At 45.1% G+C, this 20,586-nt stretch overlaps 1 protein-coding gene across 3 annotated transcripts in view; it reads left to right on the forward strand.

Moving 5' to 3' along the window:
- Window positions 1–20,586, forward strand: part of pomt2 (protein-O-mannosyltransferase 2) — a 266,777-nt gene that overhangs the window by 114,114 nt on the left and 132,077 nt on the right. For all 3 annotated transcript variants that reach the window (XM_068038417.1, XM_068038418.1, XM_068038419.1), the window contains 2 exons: window positions 3,285–3,345; window positions 3,440–3,518. In XM_068038417.1, coding sequence (XP_067894518.1) covers window positions 3,285–3,345; window positions 3,440–3,518 — 140 coding nt within the window. The remainder of the gene's footprint in view (window positions 1–3,284; window positions 3,346–3,439; window positions 3,519–20,586) is intronic.

Here is a 20,586-nt window from a genome sequence, read left to right on the forward strand (position 1 = left end):
GCATGACCCCTCTCTGACAAAGCCATGCTGACTATTCCTAATCAAATTTTGCCTCTCCAAGTGGAGATAGATTCTCTCCTTCAGAATTTTCTCCAATAATTTCCCTACCACTGACGTGAGACTCACTGGTTTGTAGTTCCCTGGCTTATCTCTACAACCTTTCTTAAATAGTGGGACCACATTAGCTGTTCTCCAGTCCTCTGGCACCTCCCCCGTGGCCAGAGAGGAATTAAAAATTAGGGTCAGAGCCCCTGCAATCTCCACCCTCGCCTCCCACAGCATCCTGGGACACAAATCGTCCAGACCTGGAGATTTGTCCACTTTTAAGCCTTCCAAAACCTCCAGTACCTTGTCACTCCCGATGACAAGAACCTAACAGTCAGTCTCTGAGTTCCATATCTACATCCTCATTCTCTTGGGTGAAGACAGATGTAAGTATTTGTTCAACACCCTACCAATGTCCTCTGGCTCCACCCACAGATTTCCCCGGTTATCCCCTTCCCATTGATAAACTTATAGAATATCTTGGGATTTTCCCTACTTTTACCAGCCAGAGCTTTCTCATATCCCCTCTTTGCTCTCCTAATTGCTTTCTTAAGCTCCATCCTACACTTTCTATACTCCACTAATGCTTCCGTTGATTTGCTCTCCTTGTATTTGCTAAAAGCCTCTCTTTTCCTTCTCATCGTACCCTGAATGTTTCTGGTCATCCATAGTTCTCTGGGCTTGTTGCTCCTACCTATTACCCTCGAGGGAACATGTTGGGCCTGTACCCTCCCCATTTCCTTTTTGAATGTCCCCCACTGCTCTTCTGTAGATTTCCCGACAAGTAACTCTTTCCAGTCTACCTTGGCCAGATCCTGCCTTATTTTACTAAAATTCGCTCTCCCCCAATCCAAAACCTTTTTTTGCAACTTGTCTATTTCTTTCTCCATAACAAGCTTAAATTGTACCTTGTTGTGGTCGCTATCAACAAAATGCCCCCCCACCAACACATCAACCACCTGTCCGGCTTCATTCCCCAGAATTAGGTCCAGCACTGCACCCTGCCTTGTTGGATCCTCTACATATTGAGCTAAAAGGTTCTCCTGTATACATTTTAAGAACTCCACTCCATCTAAGCCCTGAACACGATGGCTATCCCAATTAATGTTGGGAAAGTTGAAATCACACACCTTTTTACACACCTCTGCGAATTGCACACATATTTCCTCCTCAATTTCCCGCTGACTATCTGGGGGTCTATAATAAACACCTAGCAATGTGGCTGTCCCTTTTTTATTCCTAAACTGTACCCATAAAGCTTCATTTGATGCCCCCTCCAAGATGATATCTCTCCTTACTGCAGTAACTGACTCCTTAATTAATATTGCAATGCCCCCTCCTCTTTTATCCCCTTCTCTGTCTCGCCTGAAGATTCTATATCCCGGGATATTGAGCTTCCAATCCTGCCCCTCCCTCAACCATGTCTCCGTGATGGCTACTATATCACAATTCCACGTGTCAATCCTTGCCCTTAACTCATCCGTTTTACCTGTAATACTCCTGGCATTAAAGTAGAGGCCATCCATCCTGGTCTTTACTCCCTTGGAACTTACTTCCGCGGTATTCTCTGACTTGTTTGCTTTCCTGTGTTTAGCTGTGTCCCTATTCTGCTAGGAGTCTGCATCCCCTCCACCTGCCAAATTAGTTTAAACTCCTCCCAACAGCACGAGCAAACCCACCAGCAAGGATGTTAGTCCCCCTCTGGTTCAGATGTAGACCGTCCCGCTTGTACAGGTCCCACCTTCCCCAGAAACGGTCCCAGTGGCCCAGGAACCCAAATCCCTCCCTCCTGCACCAACTCTTAAGCCACGCATTCATCTGTGCTATTCTCCTATTTCAATACTCGCTATACTTGGCACTGGGAGTAATCCAGAGATTACAACCCGATAGGTCCTGCTTTTTAGTCTACTGCCTAACTCCCTGAATTCTGGATGCAAGACCTGTTTCTACCTATGTCATTGGTACCAACATGTACCATGATCTCTGCCTTATCACTCTCCCCCTTCAGGATGCCCTCCAGCCGTTCAGTGACATCCCGGACCCTGGCACCAGGGAGGCAACACACCATCCTGGAGTTATGTTGACGGCCACAGTAGCGCCTATCTGTTCCCCTGACTATAGAACCCCCTATTACTATTGCTCTTCCTCTCTTTCCCCCTTCCTGTGCAGACAGGCTGCTTGTGGTGCCAGATGCTTGGCTCTGTCCGCACTCCCTGGAGGAACCAGCCTCATCAGCCTCCAAAATGGAATACCGATTTGCAAGCGGGACCCCAGGGGACTCCTGAACTACCTGCCTGTTTCTCTTGGACTGCCTGGTGGTCACCCATTCCCTTCCTTCCTCAAGTCCCTTCGGCTGCGGTGTGACCACCTCTCTATACGTGCTATCCACGATGCTCTCAGACTTGCGGATGGTCCACAGTGTTTCCAGCCACCGTTCCAGCTCTGAAACCCGAGCTTCCAGGAGCTGCAGCTGGACACACTTCCTGCACACATGCTGGTCCCGGGGACTGGAAATGTTCCCGGATTCCTATATGCAGCAAGAGGAGCAAACCACGGCTTTAAACTCTCCTGCCATGACTAGACCCTTTAAATTTAAAACTTTAGAAGACTTATAATTTTAAAAAATCAATTAAGTCAACGCTAAAACAATGACTTACAATTTAATCCAGTCTGAAAAATACCCACCAGGACTTACTCACAAGTCAGCTGTGCTCCCTCACACTCTTTGAGGACAGGTAGGAAATGAAAGGAGCTCCTCGCTCCCTCCTCACCGATCTCCTTCAGTCACAAAACTCCCACTTTAGCACTCTAATGCAGCCCCAAGTCAGCACTGGAGTGCAAACGAAGTCCGCACTGTAAGATGGCCCACTTTTATACTGTCTGACTCTAGCCCCTGAAAACTGGTTTAAGCCAGTTATCTAATTAACAAGGTGCAGCTGCAAGCAGAGCCTGAGTGAACTCTGTTTAAAGCTGGTCTAAACCTCACTTTCTCCAACCCAAACAGCAACTGTTAAGTTAATTTGCGAAATAAAAGAAAGACTCGACTTTTGATAAAACTAACCCTTAATTACCCTCAGTCACACAACCCCCACTTTAGCACTCTAATGCAGCCCCAAGTCAGCACTCCAGTGCAAACGAACGTTAGTAGCATATGGAGGAGTATCAAAAAGCTGATCTGTGACTTTCTTTGAGAAATAGCACAATATTTGATTGATTGTCTCCTCTGACTCCTTTCACAGACGCAGATGATACTGCTCAACATATTAGACATGGTGATGTCTTCAGACTTGAGCATAAAGAGTAAGTCTTGGAAAGCGGTTCCTCATGGGTTTTTAGGTTTAATAATAGTGAGGTTCTTTCTGTAGACTCATAATTTCTGTTTTTTGTTTGATAGAACATCTCGGAATATGCACAGTCACCAGCACGAGGCACCACTAACGAAGAAGCACTTCCAGGTTACAGGATATGGAATAGTAAGAAACGCTGAGACTTTGGCTTGGATTGAGGGAGAGTTCTTTTGCACAAGTCTGAGTGTTTTTCAAAGGAAACCTGGGCTCTGGGAGTCTGTTACAGACAATGGGCCCACCTGGGGCCAGAATATTGTGATGGCTGAACAGCAACATTATAAATTGCCCCTAGTATAGATAGGTGGTAGGGAAATATAGGGACAGGTGGGGATGTGGTAAGAATATGGAATTAGTGTAGGATTAGTACAAATGGGTGGTTGATGGTCGGCACAGACTCGGTGGGCCGAAGGGCCTGTTTCAGTGCTGTATCTCTAAATCTAAATCTATTCAAAAAGGGAGGGAGACAGAAAGCAGGAAATTACAGGCCAGTTAGCATCACATCTGTCTTGGGGAAAATGTGAGAAGCTGCTTTTAAGGGACGTTATAGCAGGGCACTTTGAAAAATTCAAGGTAATCAGGCAGAGCCAACATGGTTTTGTGAAAGGGAATCATGTTTAACCAATTTATTGGAGTTCTTTGAAGAATTAACATGTGCTGTGGATAAAGGGAACTGGTGGATGTACTGTACTTAGATTTCCAGAAGGCATTTGATAAGGTACCACATCAAAGGTTATTGTGGAAAATAAAAGCTCATTTTGGCATGGATAGAAGATTGGCTGGCTCATTGGAAACAGAGTAGGCATAAATGGGTCATTTTCTGGTTGGCACGATGTAACGAGTGGTGTGCCGCTGGGATTAATGCTGGGGTCTCAACTTTTTGCAATTTATATAAATGACTTGCATGAAGGGATGGAAGGTATGGTTGCTAAATTTGCTGATGATACAAAGATAGGTAGGAATGTAAGTTGTGAAGTGGACATAAGGAGGCTACAAAAGGATATAAAAGCAAAATACTGCGGATGCTGGAAATCTGAAATAAAAACAAGAAATGCTGCAACCACTCAGCAGGTCTGGCAGCATCTGTGGAAAGAGAAGCAGAGTTAACGTTTCGGGTCAGTGACCCTTCTTCGGAACTAGCAAGTATTAGAAATGTCAAAGGTTATAAGCAAGTGAGCCGGGGGTTGGGCAAGAGATAACAAAGGAGAAGGTGTAGATTGGACAAGGCCACATAGCTGACCAAGAGGTCATGGAGCAAAGGCAAACAATATGTTAATGGTGTGTTGAAAGAGGATACAAAAGGATATAGTTAGGTTAAGTGAGTGGGCTAAGATCTGGCAAATGGAGTATCATGTGGGAAAATGTGAAATTGTCCGTTTTGGCAGGAAGAATAAAAAAAAAAGCATATTATCTAAATGGGGAGAGATTGCAGAGCTCTGAGATGCAGAGGGATCTGGGTGCCCTAGTGCATGAATTGCAAATCGTCGGTATGCAGGTACAGCAAGTAATTAGGAAAGCTAATAGAATGTTATTGTTTATTGTGAGGGGAATTGAATACAAAGGTAGGGAGGTTCTGCTTCAGTTATGCAGGGCATTGTTGAGACCACATCTGGAGTACGGTGTACAGTTTTGGTCTCCTTATGTAAGGAAGGATGTAAATGTTTTGGAAGCAGTTCAGAGAAGGTTTACTGGACTAATGTCCTGGAATGGGCGGGTTGTCTTATGAGGAAAGGTTGGGTAGGCTAGGCTTGTATCCGCTGGAGTTTAGAAGAGTAAGAAGTGACTTGATTGAAACATAGAAGATCCTCAGGGATCTTGACACATGTTATGACCGAGGCGGGAGGAGTGCGCTGTTCATTCAGTCCCACTTCTCCATGGGTTACAGCCTATCAATAAATGTTCATACCTACCAAAAAACAGCCAGTTACATACTCTATTTGTCCCCCAGAATAAAGCGCACCAACCAGGTTTCTTGAATCAACAACAAAATTATTATAAAAACAAGTCTTAACCAATAATGAGACAAAACTATATACGAAAAGCTCCTTATTTCCCTAGCCCTCATGCGCACACATACATACATCCAAAAAAAACTGGTTAACCAGGGAAAAAGAATATTGCTTTACAGCTGTTTCATAGGAATAGAAGGAAAATAAAATAACTTAGTTTGCCACGTTCTGGTAGGTAGTTCTTTGGTTTGGTGAGGTGTCCCAGAGTTGAATAGTTGGATTCCACTGGAAGTCTCTCCAGGCGAGGTTGCTGAACAGTCTGTGATGGGTAGGCGTTCAAGGCAATTTAACTGCAGCAGGCTTCACATAGGTCTTTTATCAGAAGTGTAGCAACAGGTGGTCTTGGGTTTTACAGCAGCAATATAGCAGTAGAAGATTTGTTCAGATTTCAGGATTTCTTAAACACAGGAGGCAACAAGAACCAGACTTGATGCAGGGATTCCTCAAAAACAGGAGGTAATAGGAATCTGCCACCTTTGAAATACAGGATTTCTTCTTAAGAGATGCAGGATTCCTTTACAGAGAGAGTTAACACTTTCTCTGGGTCTTCCTCTCTGATCTCCAGGCAGATCAAAACCAAATTTCAAATGCCTGCTCTTTGTCCAATTTGCTGACTTTTTAAAGGGTCCAAAGTGAAAGCAAAACCTTCCTCAATAGGTCACATGTCAAGACATAGAGTTTCCCTTGTCATTCAAAGAGTAGCTCTGAAGAGGTCAAACCCCTTGCTGGTTTCCTTGAAATTGCCTGCTTTCCTGTTCTTGTGTACATGTTCAACTTACTTTCAAAAAACCGATGGAGTTCAGCTTTTGTTTTGAACTTCCTTTCAAAACATTCTAAAATTTCAGCTATTTGCAGGTGTCAATGTCCACTGAAAATCTTTTCAGTTTGACTGCATCTCCGAGCTCTGCAATCTCTCACCATTTAGATAATATGCTTTTTTATTCTTCCTGTCAAAATGGACAATTTCACATTTTCCCACATTATAATTACATTCCCACAAATTTCCATTTGCCAGATCTTTGCCAACTCACTTAACCTGTCTATATCCTCTTGTATCCTCCTTATGTCCTCTTCAAAGCTTATTTTTCTACCTATCTTTGTGTCATCAGCAAATTGAGCAACTATACCTTCAGTCCCTTAATGCAAGTCATTTATATAAATTGTAAAAAGTTAAGGCCCCTGTGGCACACCATTCGTTACATCTTGACAACCAGAAAATGACCCATTTTATAGTCAGGGCAAACTACTGCGGATGCTGGAGCTCTGAAATGAGAACAGAAAGTACCAGAAATGCTCAGCAGGTCTGGCAACATCTGTGCAGAGAGAAACAGAGTTAACGTTTCACGTCTGTGACCCTTCATCAGAACTGGAAACAGTTAGAAATGTAACTATCTTTGAGAAAGTGAAAGGGAAGAGAGGGGAAGAATAACAAGGAGGAAGGACTGCGATAGGATGGAGGGGGGGAGAGATTAATGACAGACGTTATGGAACAGAATACAAATGGGAGTGCTAAATACTTGTAGCAAAAGAAAAAACCTGAGGCCAGAGAAGTGCTAATGGCAGAATAATGAACAGTTCTGCAGGAAAACAAAAGCATGAAAAATAAGTTTAAGACTAGCACATGGTTTAAAAAAAAATAACAATATATATTTATAAAAAATAATAAGCAAAAAATATTGGGGCTCATGGTCTGAAATTATTGAACTCAACATTGAGTCCAGAAGGCTGTAGAGTGCCTAATTGGAAGATGAGGTGGTGCTCCTCGAGATTCCGTTGATGTTCACTGGAACGCTGCAGCAGGCAGAGGACAGAAATATGGGCATGGGAACAAGGTGGTGAATTAAAATGGCAAGCAACCATAAGCTAGGGATCATGCCTGCGGACCGAGCAGAGGTGTGCTGCAAAGCAGTCACCCATTCTGCGTTTAGTCTCCCCAATGTAGAGGAGACTGAACTGTGAGCAGCGAATACTGTATGCTAAATTAAAACAAGTACAAGTAAATCACTGCTTTACCTGGAAGGAGTGTTTGGGGCCTGCGATGGTAAGAAGAGAGGAGGTAAAAGGGCAGGTATTACACCTCCTGCAATTGCATGGGAAGGCGCTGTGGGAAATGGAAGAGGTGATGGGAGTGATGGAGGAGTGGACCAGGGTGTCGCAGAGGGAACGGTCCCTTTGGAATGCTGACAGGGGAAGGGAACAGAAGATGTGTTTGGTAGTGGCATCATGCTGGAGGTGGCGCATACGCTGTCCACGAGTATTTATTATGAGCCCACCGATTCCCACAGCTACCTTGACTACACTTCCTCATACTCTGCGTCCTTTAAGGATTCCATTCTATTCTCAAGGTTTCTCCATCTCTGATGCATCTGTTCTACGAACATACGAATTTGGAGCAGAAGTAGGCCATTTGGCCCCTCTAGCCTCGTCCTCCATTCAATAAGATCATAGATGATCTGTTTGTGTCTCGAATTCCACACTCCCATCTACCCCTGATGACCTTAGATTCTGGTTAGGCAAGGGAATGAATCTACCTCCGCCTTAAAAATATTCAATGACCCTGCCTCTACCACCTACTGAGGCAGAGTGTTCCAAAGTCGCACAACCCTCTGAGAGAAAAAATGTCTCCTCATCTCTGTCCTAAAAGGACGACCCCTAATTTTAAAACAGTGCCCCCTTGTTCTGGACTCGCCCACAAGAGGAAACATCCTCTCCACATTCAGCTTGTCAAATTTATTCAGGATCTTGTATCGAACATAGAACAGTACAGGCCCTTCGGCCCACGATGCTGTGCCGACCCTTTAACCTACTCTAAGATCAAACTACCTACATACCCTTCATTCTACTATCATCCATGTACCTATCCAAGAGTCGCTTAAATGTCCCTAATGTATCTGCTTCTACTACCACCGCTGGCAGTGCATTCCACGCACCCACCACTCTCTGTGTAAAGAACCTACCTCTGACATCTCCCCGAAACCTTCCTCCAATCACCTTAAAATTATGCCCCCTGGTGATAGCCCTTTCCACCCTGGGAAAAAGTCTCTGGCTATCCACTCTATCTATGCCTCTCATCATCTTGTACACCTCTTTCAAGCCACCTCTCATCCTCCTTTGCTCCATTGAGAAAAGCCCTAGCTCCCTCAATCTTTCTTCATAAGACGTGCCCTCCAGTCCAGTCAGCATCCTGGTAAATCTCCTCTGCACCCTCTCTAAAGCTTCCACATCCTTCCTTTAATGAGGCGACCAGAACTGAACACAATATTCCAAGTGTGGTCTAACCAGGGCTTTATAGAGATGCAGCATAACCTCACGGCTCTTAAACTCAATCCCCCTGTTAATGAAATCCAACACACCATACGCCTTCTTAACAACCCTATCAACTTGGGTGGCAACTTTGAGGGATCTATGGATGTGGACCCCAAGATCCCTCTGTTGCTCCACAGTGCCAAGAATCCTGTCTTTAAGCCTGTATTCTGCATTCAAATTTGACCTTCCAAAATGAATCACTTCACACTTTTCCAGGTTGAACTCCATCTGCCACTTCTCAGCCCAGCTCTGCATCCTGTCAATGTCCCGTTTCAACCTACAACAGCCCTCCACACTATCCACAACTCCAGCAACCTTTGTGTCATCGGCAAACTTACTAACCCAGCCTTTCACTTCCTCATCCAAGTCATTTATAAAAATCACAAAGAGCAGAGGTCCCAGAACAGATCCCTGCGGAACACCACTGGTCACCGAGCTCCAGGCTGAATACTTTCCATCTACCACCACCCTCTGTCTTCTATGGGCCAGCCAATTCTGTATCCAGACAGCCAAACTTCCCTGTATCCCATGCCTCCTTACTTTCTGAATGAGCCTACCATGGGGAACCTTATCAAACGCCTTGCTAAAATCCATATACACCACATCCACTGCTCTTCCTTCATCAATGTGTTTTGTCACATCCTCAAAGAATTCAATAAGGCTTGTGAGGCATAACCTGCCCCTCAAAGCCATGCTGACTGTCTCTAATCAAACTATGCTTTTCCAAATAATCATAAATCCTGTCTCTCAGAATCCTCTCCAATAATTTGCCCACCACCGACGTAGGACTGACTGGTCTCTAATTCCCTGGGTTACCCCTATTCCCTTTCTTGAACAAGGGAACAACATTTGCCACCCTCCAATCATCCGGTACTACTCCAGTGGACAGTGAAGACGCAAAGATCATCGCCAAAGGCGCGGCAATCTCTTCCCTCGCTTCCCGTAATATCCTTGGGTATATCCCGTCTGGCCCCGGGGACTTATCTATCCTCATGTCTTTCAAAATTTCCAGCACATCTTCCTTCTTAACATCAGCCTGTTCGAGCATATCAGCCTGTTTCATGCTGTCCTCACAAACGACAAGGTCCCTCTCACTAGTGAATACTGAAGCAAAGTATTCATTTAGGACCTCCCCTACCTCCTCCGACTCCAGGCACAAGTTCCCTCCACTGTCCCTGATCGGCCCTACCCTCACTCTGGCCATCCTCTTGTTCCTCGCATAAGTGTAGAACGCCTTGGGATTTTCCTTAATCCTACCCGCCAAGACTTTTTCATATCCCCATCTAGCTCTCCTAAGTCCATTCTTCAGTTCCTTCCTGGCTATCTTGTAACCCTCTAGAGCCCTGTCTGATCCTTGTTTCCTCAACCTTAAGTAAGCTTCCTTCTTCCTCTTGACTAGCTGTTCCACATCTCCTGCCATCCAAGGTTCCTTCACCTCATCCAAGGTTCCTTCAATCAAGTCTCCCCTCACTCTTCTAAACTCCAGTGAAAATAAGCCCAGTCTGTCCAACCTTTCCTCATAAGTCAACCCGCTCATTCCAGGTATCAATCTAGTAAACATCCTCGGAACTGCCTCCAACACATTTATATCCTTCCTTAAAAAAGGGGACCAAAACTGCACACAATATGTGAGATGCTGTCTCATCAATGCCTGTATAACTGAAGCTTAACATCCTTACTTTTATTTTCAATTTCTCTCGTAATAAAGGATAGAATTCCATTAGCCGCCTTTATTACTTGCTGTACCTGCATACTAACCTTTTGTGACTCATTCACTAGAACACCCTGATCCCTCTGCACCTCGGAATTCTGCAGTCGTTCTCTGTTTAAGTAATAGTCTGCTTTTTTATTCTTCCTGCAAAATTGAACAACTTCACATTTTCCCACATTATACGCCATCTGCCAGATTTTTGCCCACTGGCTCACCTATCTATTTCGTTCTGCAATCTCCTTATATCCTCTTCACAACATATTTTCCTACCTATCTTAGTATCATTTGCAAATTTAGTTACCATGCCATCGTTCCCCTCATCTAAGTCATTGATATAAATTGTAAAAAGCTGAGGCCCCAGCACAGACCCCTGCGGGATTCCACTCGTCACATCCTGCCAATCAGTAAAGGACCCATTTATGCATACTCTGTTTTTTGCCAACCAGCCAATCTTCTATTCCTACTAATATGTTACCCACAACACCATGAGCTCCTACTTTGTGCAATAACCTTTTATGTGGCACCTCGTCAAATGCCTTCTGGAAATCCAAGTACAGTATGTCACCGGGCTCCCCTTTATTCATAGCGCATGTTACTCCTTCAGAGAACTCCAGTAAATTGGTTAAACATGATTTCCTTTTGACAAAACCGTGCTGAATATTCCCGACTACCTTGAGTTTTTCGAAGTGCTCAGCTACAACCTCCTTAATGATCGATTCTACCACCTTCCCCATGACAGACGTCAAGCTAACTGGCCTGCAGTTACCTGTTTTCTGCCTCCCATCTTTCTTGAATAGTGGGATTATATTTGCTACTTTCCAGTCCGATGGAACCTTTCCAGAATCCAGTGAATTTTGAAAAGTTAACACCAATGCATCTAATACCACATTAGCCACCTCTTTTAAGACCCTAGGATGAAGCCCATCAGGACCCAGGGACTTGTCAGCCCGCAGCTCCATCAGTTTGCTCAGTACAGCTTCCCTGGTGATTGTAATTTCACCAAGTTCCTCTCTTCCTTCCATCTCCTGATTTACAGCTATTACTGGAATGTTTTTTGTATCCTCTACGGTGAAGACAGAAGCAAAATATTTGTTTATTTCATCCACCATTTCAATATTAACTACTATTAACTCCCCATTCTCACTCTCTCGAGGACCAGCACTCACTTTACTTACTCTTTTCCTTTTTAAATACCTGTAGAAACCCTTTCTACCTGTTTTTACCTTTCTAGCCAGCTTCCTCTCGTACTCTGATTTATTTCTCCTGATTAACCTTTTAGTCATTCTCTGCTGCTCTTTATGTTCTGACCAATCGTATGACCTGCCACTCACCTTTGCGCAATTATATCCTTTTTCCTTAGGTTTGATGCTTTCCTTAGTTTCTTCAGTTAACCACGGATGGCAGGTCCTCCCCTTAAAATTTTTCTTTGTAGTAGGAATATACTTATTCTGAGTATTCTGATATATCCCCTTAAATGTCTGCCACTGCTTCCCTATTGATCCATCTCCAAACCGAGTAACCCAGTTCACTTCAGCTAGCTCAACTTTCATGCCCACGTAGTTGCCCTTACTTAAGTTTAAAATACTAGTCTTATTTATTTAGAGATACAGCACTGAAACAGGCCCTTCGGCCCACCGAGTCTGTGCTGACCAACAACCACCCATTTATACTAACCCTACAGTAATCCCATATTCCCTATCACCTCCCTACACTAGGGGCAATTTACAACGGCCAATTTACCTATCACCTGCAAGTTTTTTAGATGTGGGAGGAAACCGGAGCACCTGGAGGAAACCCACGCAGACACAGGGAGAACTTGCATAGTCCCTCTCTTCTCTCTTTCAAACTGGTTGTAAAGTTTAATCATATTGTGGTCGGTACCTTTACTCTGAGGTCATTAATTAATTCTGTCACATTACACAATACCAAATCTAATATAACCTGCTCTCTGATTTGTTTCAGAATGTGCTGCTCTAAGAAACTATCTCGAAAGCATTCTATGAACTCCTCATCCAGGCTACTATTGCCAGTCAAACTTTTCCAGTTTATATGTAGATTAAAATCACCCAGGATTATTGCCATCCTTTATCACAAGCACCCAATATTTCTTCTTGTATACTTCATACTACATTTTGGTTACTGTTAGGGGGCCTGTAGACCACTCCCACTAGTTACTTCTTTCCCCTACTATTCCTCATCTCCACCCAAACAGATTCTACATCTTGATCTCCTGAACCAAGGTCCATAGAGCCATAGACAAATTACGGCACAGGAGACGGCTGTTCGGCTCTTTGTGTCTGCACCGGCCAAAAAAACTAGCCACCCAATCTAATCCCACCTTCCAGCACCTGGTCCGTAGCCTTGCCGTTTACAGCACTTCACGTGCACGTACAGGTACCTTTTAAATGAGTTGAGGGTTTCTGCCTCCACCACCATTCCTGGCAGTGAATTCCAGACACCCACCACCCTCTGGGTGAAAAGGTTTTTCCTCATGTCGCCTCTAATCCTTCTACCAATCACCTTAAATCTGTGCCCACGGTAATTGACCTCTCCGTTAGAGGAAACCGGTCTTTCCTGTCTACTCTATCTCGGCCCCTCATAATTTTGTACGCCTCAATTAAGTCACCCCTCAGCCTCCTCTGTTCTAAGGAAAACAACCCTAGCCGATCCAATCTTTCCCCATAGCTGCAACTTTCAAGCCCTGGCAATATTCTTGTAAATCTCCTCTGTACTCTCTCCAGAGCAATTATGTGGTGACGAGAGCTGTACGCAATACTCCAGCTGTGGCTTAACCAGCGTTTTATACAGTTCCAGCATTACATCCCTGCTTTTGAATTCTGTACCTTGGCCAACAAAGGAAAGCATTCCATGTGCCTTCTTCACCACTCTATCTACCTGTTCTGCCACCTTCAGGGACCTGTGGTCATGCACTCCAAGGTCTCTCACTTCTTCTGCCCTTCTCAGTATCCTCCCATTTATTGTGTATTCCCTTGCTTTGTTTTTCCTCCCCAAATGCATTACCTTACATTTCTTCGGATTGAATTCCATTTGCCACTTTTCCATCCACTCAGCCAAACCATTGATATCATTCTGGAGTCTACAGCTGTCCTCTTCACTACCAATTACAAGGCCAATTTTTGTGTCATAAGCAAATTTCCCAATCATGCCTCCCACATTTAAGTCCAAATCACTAATATATACCACAAACTGCAAGAGACCCAGCACTGAGCCCTGTGGAACGTCACTGGAAATCTCTTTCTATTCTCAGAAAAGTCCGTTGACCACTACCCTTTGTTTCCTGTCACTGAGCCAATTTGGGATCCAACCTGCCACATTCTCCTGTATCCCATGGGCTTTCATTTTACTGACCAGTCTGCCATGCAGGACCTTGTCAGATGCCTTACGAAAATCCATGTAGACCACACCCACTGCACTAACCTCATCAATCCTCTTTGTTACTTCCTCAAAAAACTCAATCAAGTTAGTAAGACATGACCTTCCCTTAACAAATCCATGCTGACTATCCCTGATTGATCCGTGCCTTTCTAAGTGGCAGTTTATCCTGTCCCTCAGAATTGATTCTAATAATATACCCACGACCGAAGTCAGACTGACTGGCCTATAATTATTTGGCCTATCCCTCGCACCTTTTTTTAAACAATGGTATAATGTTCACAGGCCTCCGATCCTCTGGCACCTCGCCTGTATGCAGTGAGGATTTGATGATGATCCTCAGCGCATCCGCTATTTCTTCCCTGGCTTCCTTGAACAACCTGGGATGTAATCCATCCGGCCCTGGTGATTTATCCACTTTCAAGGATGTCAGACCCTCGAGTACAGCCTCCTTCATTATGCTTATCGTATCCAATCTTTCACACTCCTTTTTTACTACTGGTGGATCGGATCAGGGAAAACCCTAAGGCTTTCTATAGGTATATCAGGAATAAAAGAATGACTAGAGTTAGATTAGGGCCAATCAAGGATAGTAGTGGGAAGTTGTGTGTGGAATCAGAGGAGATAGGGGAAGTGTTAAATGAATATTTTGCGTCAGTATTTACAGTAGAGAAAGAAAATGTTGTTGAGAATACTGAGATTCAGGCTACGAGGCTAGATGGGATTGAGGTTCACAAGGAGGAGGTGTTAGTAATTTTGGAAAGTGTGAAAATAGATAAGTCCCCTGGGCCAGATGGGATTTATCCTAGGATTCTCTGGGAAGCCAGGGAGGAGATTGCAGAGCCTTTGTCCTTGATCTTTATGTCGTCATTGTCGACAGGAATAGTGCCGGAAGACTGGAGGATAGCAAATGTTGTCCCCTTGTTCAAGAAGGGGAGTAGAGACAGCCCTGGTAATTATAGACCTGTGAGCCTTACTTCGGTTGTGGGTAAAATGTTGGAAAAGGTTATAAGAGACAGGATTTATAATCATCTTGAAAAGAATAAGTTCATTAGAGATAGTCAGCACGGTTTTGTGAAGGGTAGGTCGTGCTTCACAAACCTTATTGAGTTTTTCGAGAAGGTGACCAAACAGGTGGATGAGGGTAAAGCAGTGGATGTGGTCTATATGGATTTCAGTAAGGCGTTTGATAAGGTTCCCCACGGTAGGCTATTGCAGAAAATACGGAAGTATGGGGTTGAAGGTGATTTAGAGCTTTGGATCAGAAATTGGCTAGCTGAAAGAAGACAGAGGGTGGTGGTTGATGGCAAATGTTCATCCTGGAGTTTAGTTACTAGTGGTGTACCGCAAGGATCTGCTTTGGGGCCACTGCTGTTTGTCATTTTTATAAGTGACCTGGAAGAGGGTGTAGAAGGGTGGGTTAGTAAATTTGCAGATGACACTAAGGTCGGTGGAGTTGTGGATAGTGCCGAAGGATGTTGTAGGGTACAGAGGGACATAGATAGGCTGCAGAGCTGGGCTGAGAGATGGCAAATGGAGTTTAATGCGGAAAAGTGTGAGGTGATTCACTTTGGAAGGAGTAACAGGAATGCAGAGTACTGGGCTAATGGGAAGATTCTTGGTAGTGTAGATGAACAGAGAGATCTTGGTGTCCAGGTGCATAAATCCCTGAAGGTTGCTAACCAGGTTAATAGGGCTGTTAAGAAGGCATATGGTGTGTTAGCTTTTATTAGTTGGGGGGTCGAGTTTCGGAGCCACGAGGTCATGCTGCAGCTGTACAAAACTCTGGTGAGACCGCACCTGGAGTATTGCGTGCAGTTCTGGTCACCGCATTATAGGAAGGATGTGGAAGCTATGGAAAGGGTGCAGAGGAGATTTACTAGGATGTTGCCTGGTATGGAGGGAAGGTCTTACGAGGAAAGGCTGAGGGACTTGAGGTTGTTTTCGTTGGAGAGAAGGAGGAGAGGTGACTTAATAGAGACATATAAGATAATCAGAGGGTTAGATAGGGTGGATAGTGAGAGTCTTTTTCCTCGGATGGTGATGGCAAACACGAGGGGACATAGCTTCAAGTTGAGGGGTGATAGATATAGGACAGATGTGAGAGGTAGTTTCTTTACTCAGAGAGTAGTAAGGGCGTGGAACGCCCTGCCTGCAGCAGTAGTAGATTCGCCAACTTTAAGGGCATTTAAGTGGTCATTGGATAGACATATGGATGAAAATGGAATAGTGTAGGTCAGATGGTTTCACAGGTCGGCGCAACATCGAGGGTCGAAGGGCCTGTACTGCGCTGTAATGTTCTAATACAATGTCTGCATCATCCCTCTTCTTTGTGAAGACAGAGACAAAAAACCTCATTTAGAACCTTGCCCACATCTTCTGCATCCAGGCGCAAGTTCCCTTGTGCATCTCTGATAATCCCTACCCTTTCCTTAGTTATCTACTTGCTCTTAATGTACTGATAAAACATCTTTGGGTTTTCCTTGATTTTACCTGCCAATAATTTTTCATGTCCTCTCTTTGCTTTCCTAATTTCCTTTTGCACTTCACTTCACCCTGCACTTCCTACACCCCTGTCGACTTTCGAACGGGATCCAGGGATGTTGAGCTGCTATTTTCCCCCCTCTTTAAGCCAAGTTTCCATTATGGCAATGATATTGTGTTGCCATGTGTCTATCTGTGCTCTCAGCTCATCGGCTTTATTTACTATACTCCTTGCATTTAAATAAATACCTTTTAACCCTGTCAAATTCACACTTTTTAACCTTTGCTTCTTCTGTCTTTCAGAGTCACTCGCTAATTTTCTGCCTCCTGTTCCCTGCCCTGAAATTGTCCTATCTGAAACTGCCCTCAGGTTCCCATCCTCCTGCCAAACTAATTTAAAACATCCCCAAAAGCACTAGTAAACCTTCCTGCAAGGATATTTGTTCCAGTCCTGTTCAGGTGTAGACCGTCTGGCTTGTACAGGTCTCACCTTTCCCAGAACCGGTCCCAATGCCCCAGAAATCTGAAGCCCTCCCTCCTGCACCATCTCTGCAGCCGTTTATTGATCTGATGTATTCTCCTATTTCTATACTCACCAGCACATGGTGTTGGGAGTAATCCGTAGATTACTACCTTTGAGGTCCTGCTTGCTAATCTCTTTCCTAACTCCCTAAACTCAGCCTGCAGGACCTCATCCCTCTTTCTTCCTATATCATTGTTACCAATGTGGACCACGACCTCTGTCTATGCACCCTCGCCCTTCAGAATGCTCTGAAGCCGCTCAGCGATATCTGCTACCCTCGCAGCAGGGAGGCTACATACCATCCTAGAATCACATCTGCGACCACAGAAACGCCTGTCTGTTCCCCTAACTATAGAATCCCCTACCACTATTGCTCTCTATTATTTTCTCCTCCCTGCCTGCACAGCTGAGCCACCCATAGTGCTCTGGCTATGACTCTCGCTGCGCTCTCCAGAGGAACCCTCTCCCCCATTGGTAGAGTCATAGAGTTATATGGCACAGAAACAGGCCCTTCGGCCCATCATGTCCGTGCTGGCTATCCACCTATCTATTCTAATCCCATTTTCCAGCACTTCGCCCATTGTCTTGTATGTTATGGCGTTTCAAGTGCTCATCTAAATACTACTTAAATGTTCCGAGGGTTCCTGTTTCCACCACCCCTTCAGGCAGCGTTCCAGATTCCAACCACCCTCTGGGTGAAAAAAGTCCTCAAATCCTCTAAACCTCCTGTCCCTTACCTTAAATCTATGCCTCCTGGTTATTGACCCCTCTGCTAACGGGAAAAGTTTCTTCCTATCTATGCCGCTCATAATTTTGTACACCTCAATCATGTCCCCTCTCAGCCTTCTCTGCTGTAAGGAAAACAACCCTAGCCAATCCAGTCCCTCTTCATAGCTGAAATGCTCCAGCCCAGGCAACATCCTGGTGAATCTCCTCTGCACCCTCTCCAGTGCAATCTCATCCTTCCTATAGTGTGGTGCCCAGAACTATACACAGTACTCCAGCTGTGGCCTAACTAGTGTTTTATACAGCTCCATCATAACCTTCCTGCTCTTATATTCCATGCCTCAGCTAATAAAGGCAAGTATCCCATATGCCTTCCTAACCACCATATCTACCAGTGCTGCAGTCTTCAGTGATCTATGGACAAGTACACCAAGGTCACTCTGACCCTCTGTATTTCCTAGGGTCCTACCATTCCATTGTATATTCCCTTGTCTTGTTAGTCTTCCCAAAATGCATTACCTCACGCTTCTCAGGATTAAATTCCAGAACTCAATACCGGTTATTCCCTCTGGGGACTCCTGCACTACCTGCCTTGACCTTCTCTAACTATTGCACCCATGCTATCCTTGATTAACAGTGCTTTCCCTCCACCATTACCTAGCTTCCTGTTCTTATTGAATGTCATATCCTTGTCATCCTGCAGCCAGGTCTCTCTAATGGCTATCAGATCATATTTATTTTCTTCAGTGTGTGCTATCAGTTCATCTAATTTGTTATGAATGCCACGTGCATTCAGATACAGAGCCTCAAGCTTTGTCTTTTTGTTATCTTTCTGACATCTAGTCTCGACTGTTCATGTGTTCTTAGGTTTTTTTTCTCTCTCTCCCTTCCTGCCATTCTCTGACTTTCATTTCCCATATTACTATTCTATTCTTCTGCCTTGGCTCTACCCCTTGTTTTTCTACATCTACCCAGGCTTGCTCCTTCACCCCCCCCCCCCCCCCCCCCACCTTGTTTAGTTTAAAGCCCTCTCTACTTCCCAGAACACTGGTCCCAGCAGGGTTCAGGTGCAGACTGTCCCAACGGTACAGCCCCCACTTTGCCCAGTACTGGTGCCAGTGCCCCATGAACCAAAACCCACTTCTCCCACACCAGTCTTTGATCCAGGTATTCATTTCACTAATCTTATGTGCCCTCTGCCAGTTGGCACCTGCCTCAGGTAATAATCTACAGATTATCCCTTGATGTTCTGTTCTTCAATTTGGTGCCTAGCTCCTCATCCGTCTAAGTAGAACCTCTTTTCTAGTCCTACCTATGTCGTTGGTACCCACATGGAGCACGACAACTGGATCCTCCCCCTCCCACTCCAAGTTCCTGTCCAGCCCTGAGCAGATGACCCAAACCCTGGCACTGGGTAGGCAACGCAGCCTTCTGGACTCCCGCTCTCAGCTGCATAGAACAGTGTCAATCTCCCTCACTATACTATCCCCTACTACCCCCACATTCATTTTTGCTCCCCACATTGGAATGGCTTCCTGTACCACAGTGCCACGGCCAGTCTGATCATCCACCTGATCATGCAATCTTTCACAACAGCGCCTCTGAAACGCCTTCCTTTTTCCTCAACCGAGGATTCCTTTGCACTGTGGTTGACTGGGCCCTCGACCATGTTGGACCCATTTCCTGCATTTCTGCCCTCACTTCTTTCCCTCCCTCCGAGAACTGCGACAGGATTCCCTTTGCCCTCACTTTCCACCCCAGCAGCCTCCACATCCAAAGGAACATCCTCTGCCATTTCTGCCATCTCCAGCGTGATCCCACCACCAGACACATCTTCCCTTCCCCTCCCCTGTCAGCATTCTGAAGGTATCTTTCCCTCTGTGACACCCTGGTCCACTCCTCCATCACCCTGACACCTCTTCCTTTTCCCACAGCAGCATCCCATGCAATCGCAGGAGGTGTAATACCTGCCCTTTTATCTCCTCTCTCCTCACCATCTAAGGCCCCAAACATTCCTTCCAGGTGAAGCAGTGATTTACTTTCATTTCCCATATTACTATTCTGTTCTTCTGCCTTAGCAGATATACTGTATTTGCTGCTCACAGTTCAGTCTCCTCTATATTTGGAGACCAAACGCAGATTGGGTGACTGCTTTGCAGCACATCTCAGCTCGGTCTACAAGCATGATCCCGAGCTTACGGTTGCTTCCCATTTTAATTACCACCTTAGGAACATAGAAACTTAGAAAAATAGGAGCAGGCGTAGGCCATTCGGCCCTTCGAGCCTGCTCCGCCATTCAATACAATCATGGCTGATCATCCAAACTCAGTACCCTGTTCTCACTTTCTCCCCGTGTCCCTTGATCCCTTTAGCCCTAAGAACTATATCTAACTCTTTCTTGAATATATTTAATGATTTGGCCTCAGCTGCTCTCTGTGGTAGAGAATTCCACAGGTCCACCACTCTCTGGGTGAAGAAATCTTTCCTCATCTCCGTCCTAAAAGGCTTACCCCTTATCCTTAGACTGTGACCCTTGGTCCTGGACTCCCCCGCCATTGGGAACATCCTTCCTGCATCCAGTCTGTCCAGTCCTGTTAGAATTTTGTACGTTTCTATGAGATCCCCTCTCATTCTTCTAAACTCTAGCGAATGCAAGCCTAATCGACCCAATCTCTCTTCATACATCAGTCCTGCCATCCCAAGAATCAGTCTGGTGAAACTTTGCTGCACTCCCTCCATAGCAAGAACATCCTTCATCAGATAAGGAGACCAAAACTGCACACAATACTCAAGGTGTGGTCACACCAAGGCCCTGTATAATTGCAGCAAGACATCCTTGCTCCTGTACTCTAATCCTCCCGCTATGAAGGCTAACATACCATTTGCTGCCTTAACTGCCTGCTGCACCTGCATGCTTACTTTCAGCGACTGGTGCACAAGGACACCCAGGTCTTGCTGCACCTCCCCCTTTCCCAATCTATCGCCGTTCAGATAATCTGCCTTCCTGTTTTTGCCACCAAAGTGGATAACCTCACATTTATCCAC

Source organism: Heterodontus francisci, chromosome 9 (assembly GCF_036365525.1).
Source record: "Heterodontus francisci isolate sHetFra1 chromosome 9, sHetFra1.hap1, whole genome shotgun sequence".
Lineage (NCBI taxonomy): Eukaryota > Metazoa > Chordata > Chondrichthyes > Heterodontiformes > Heterodontidae > Heterodontus > Heterodontus francisci.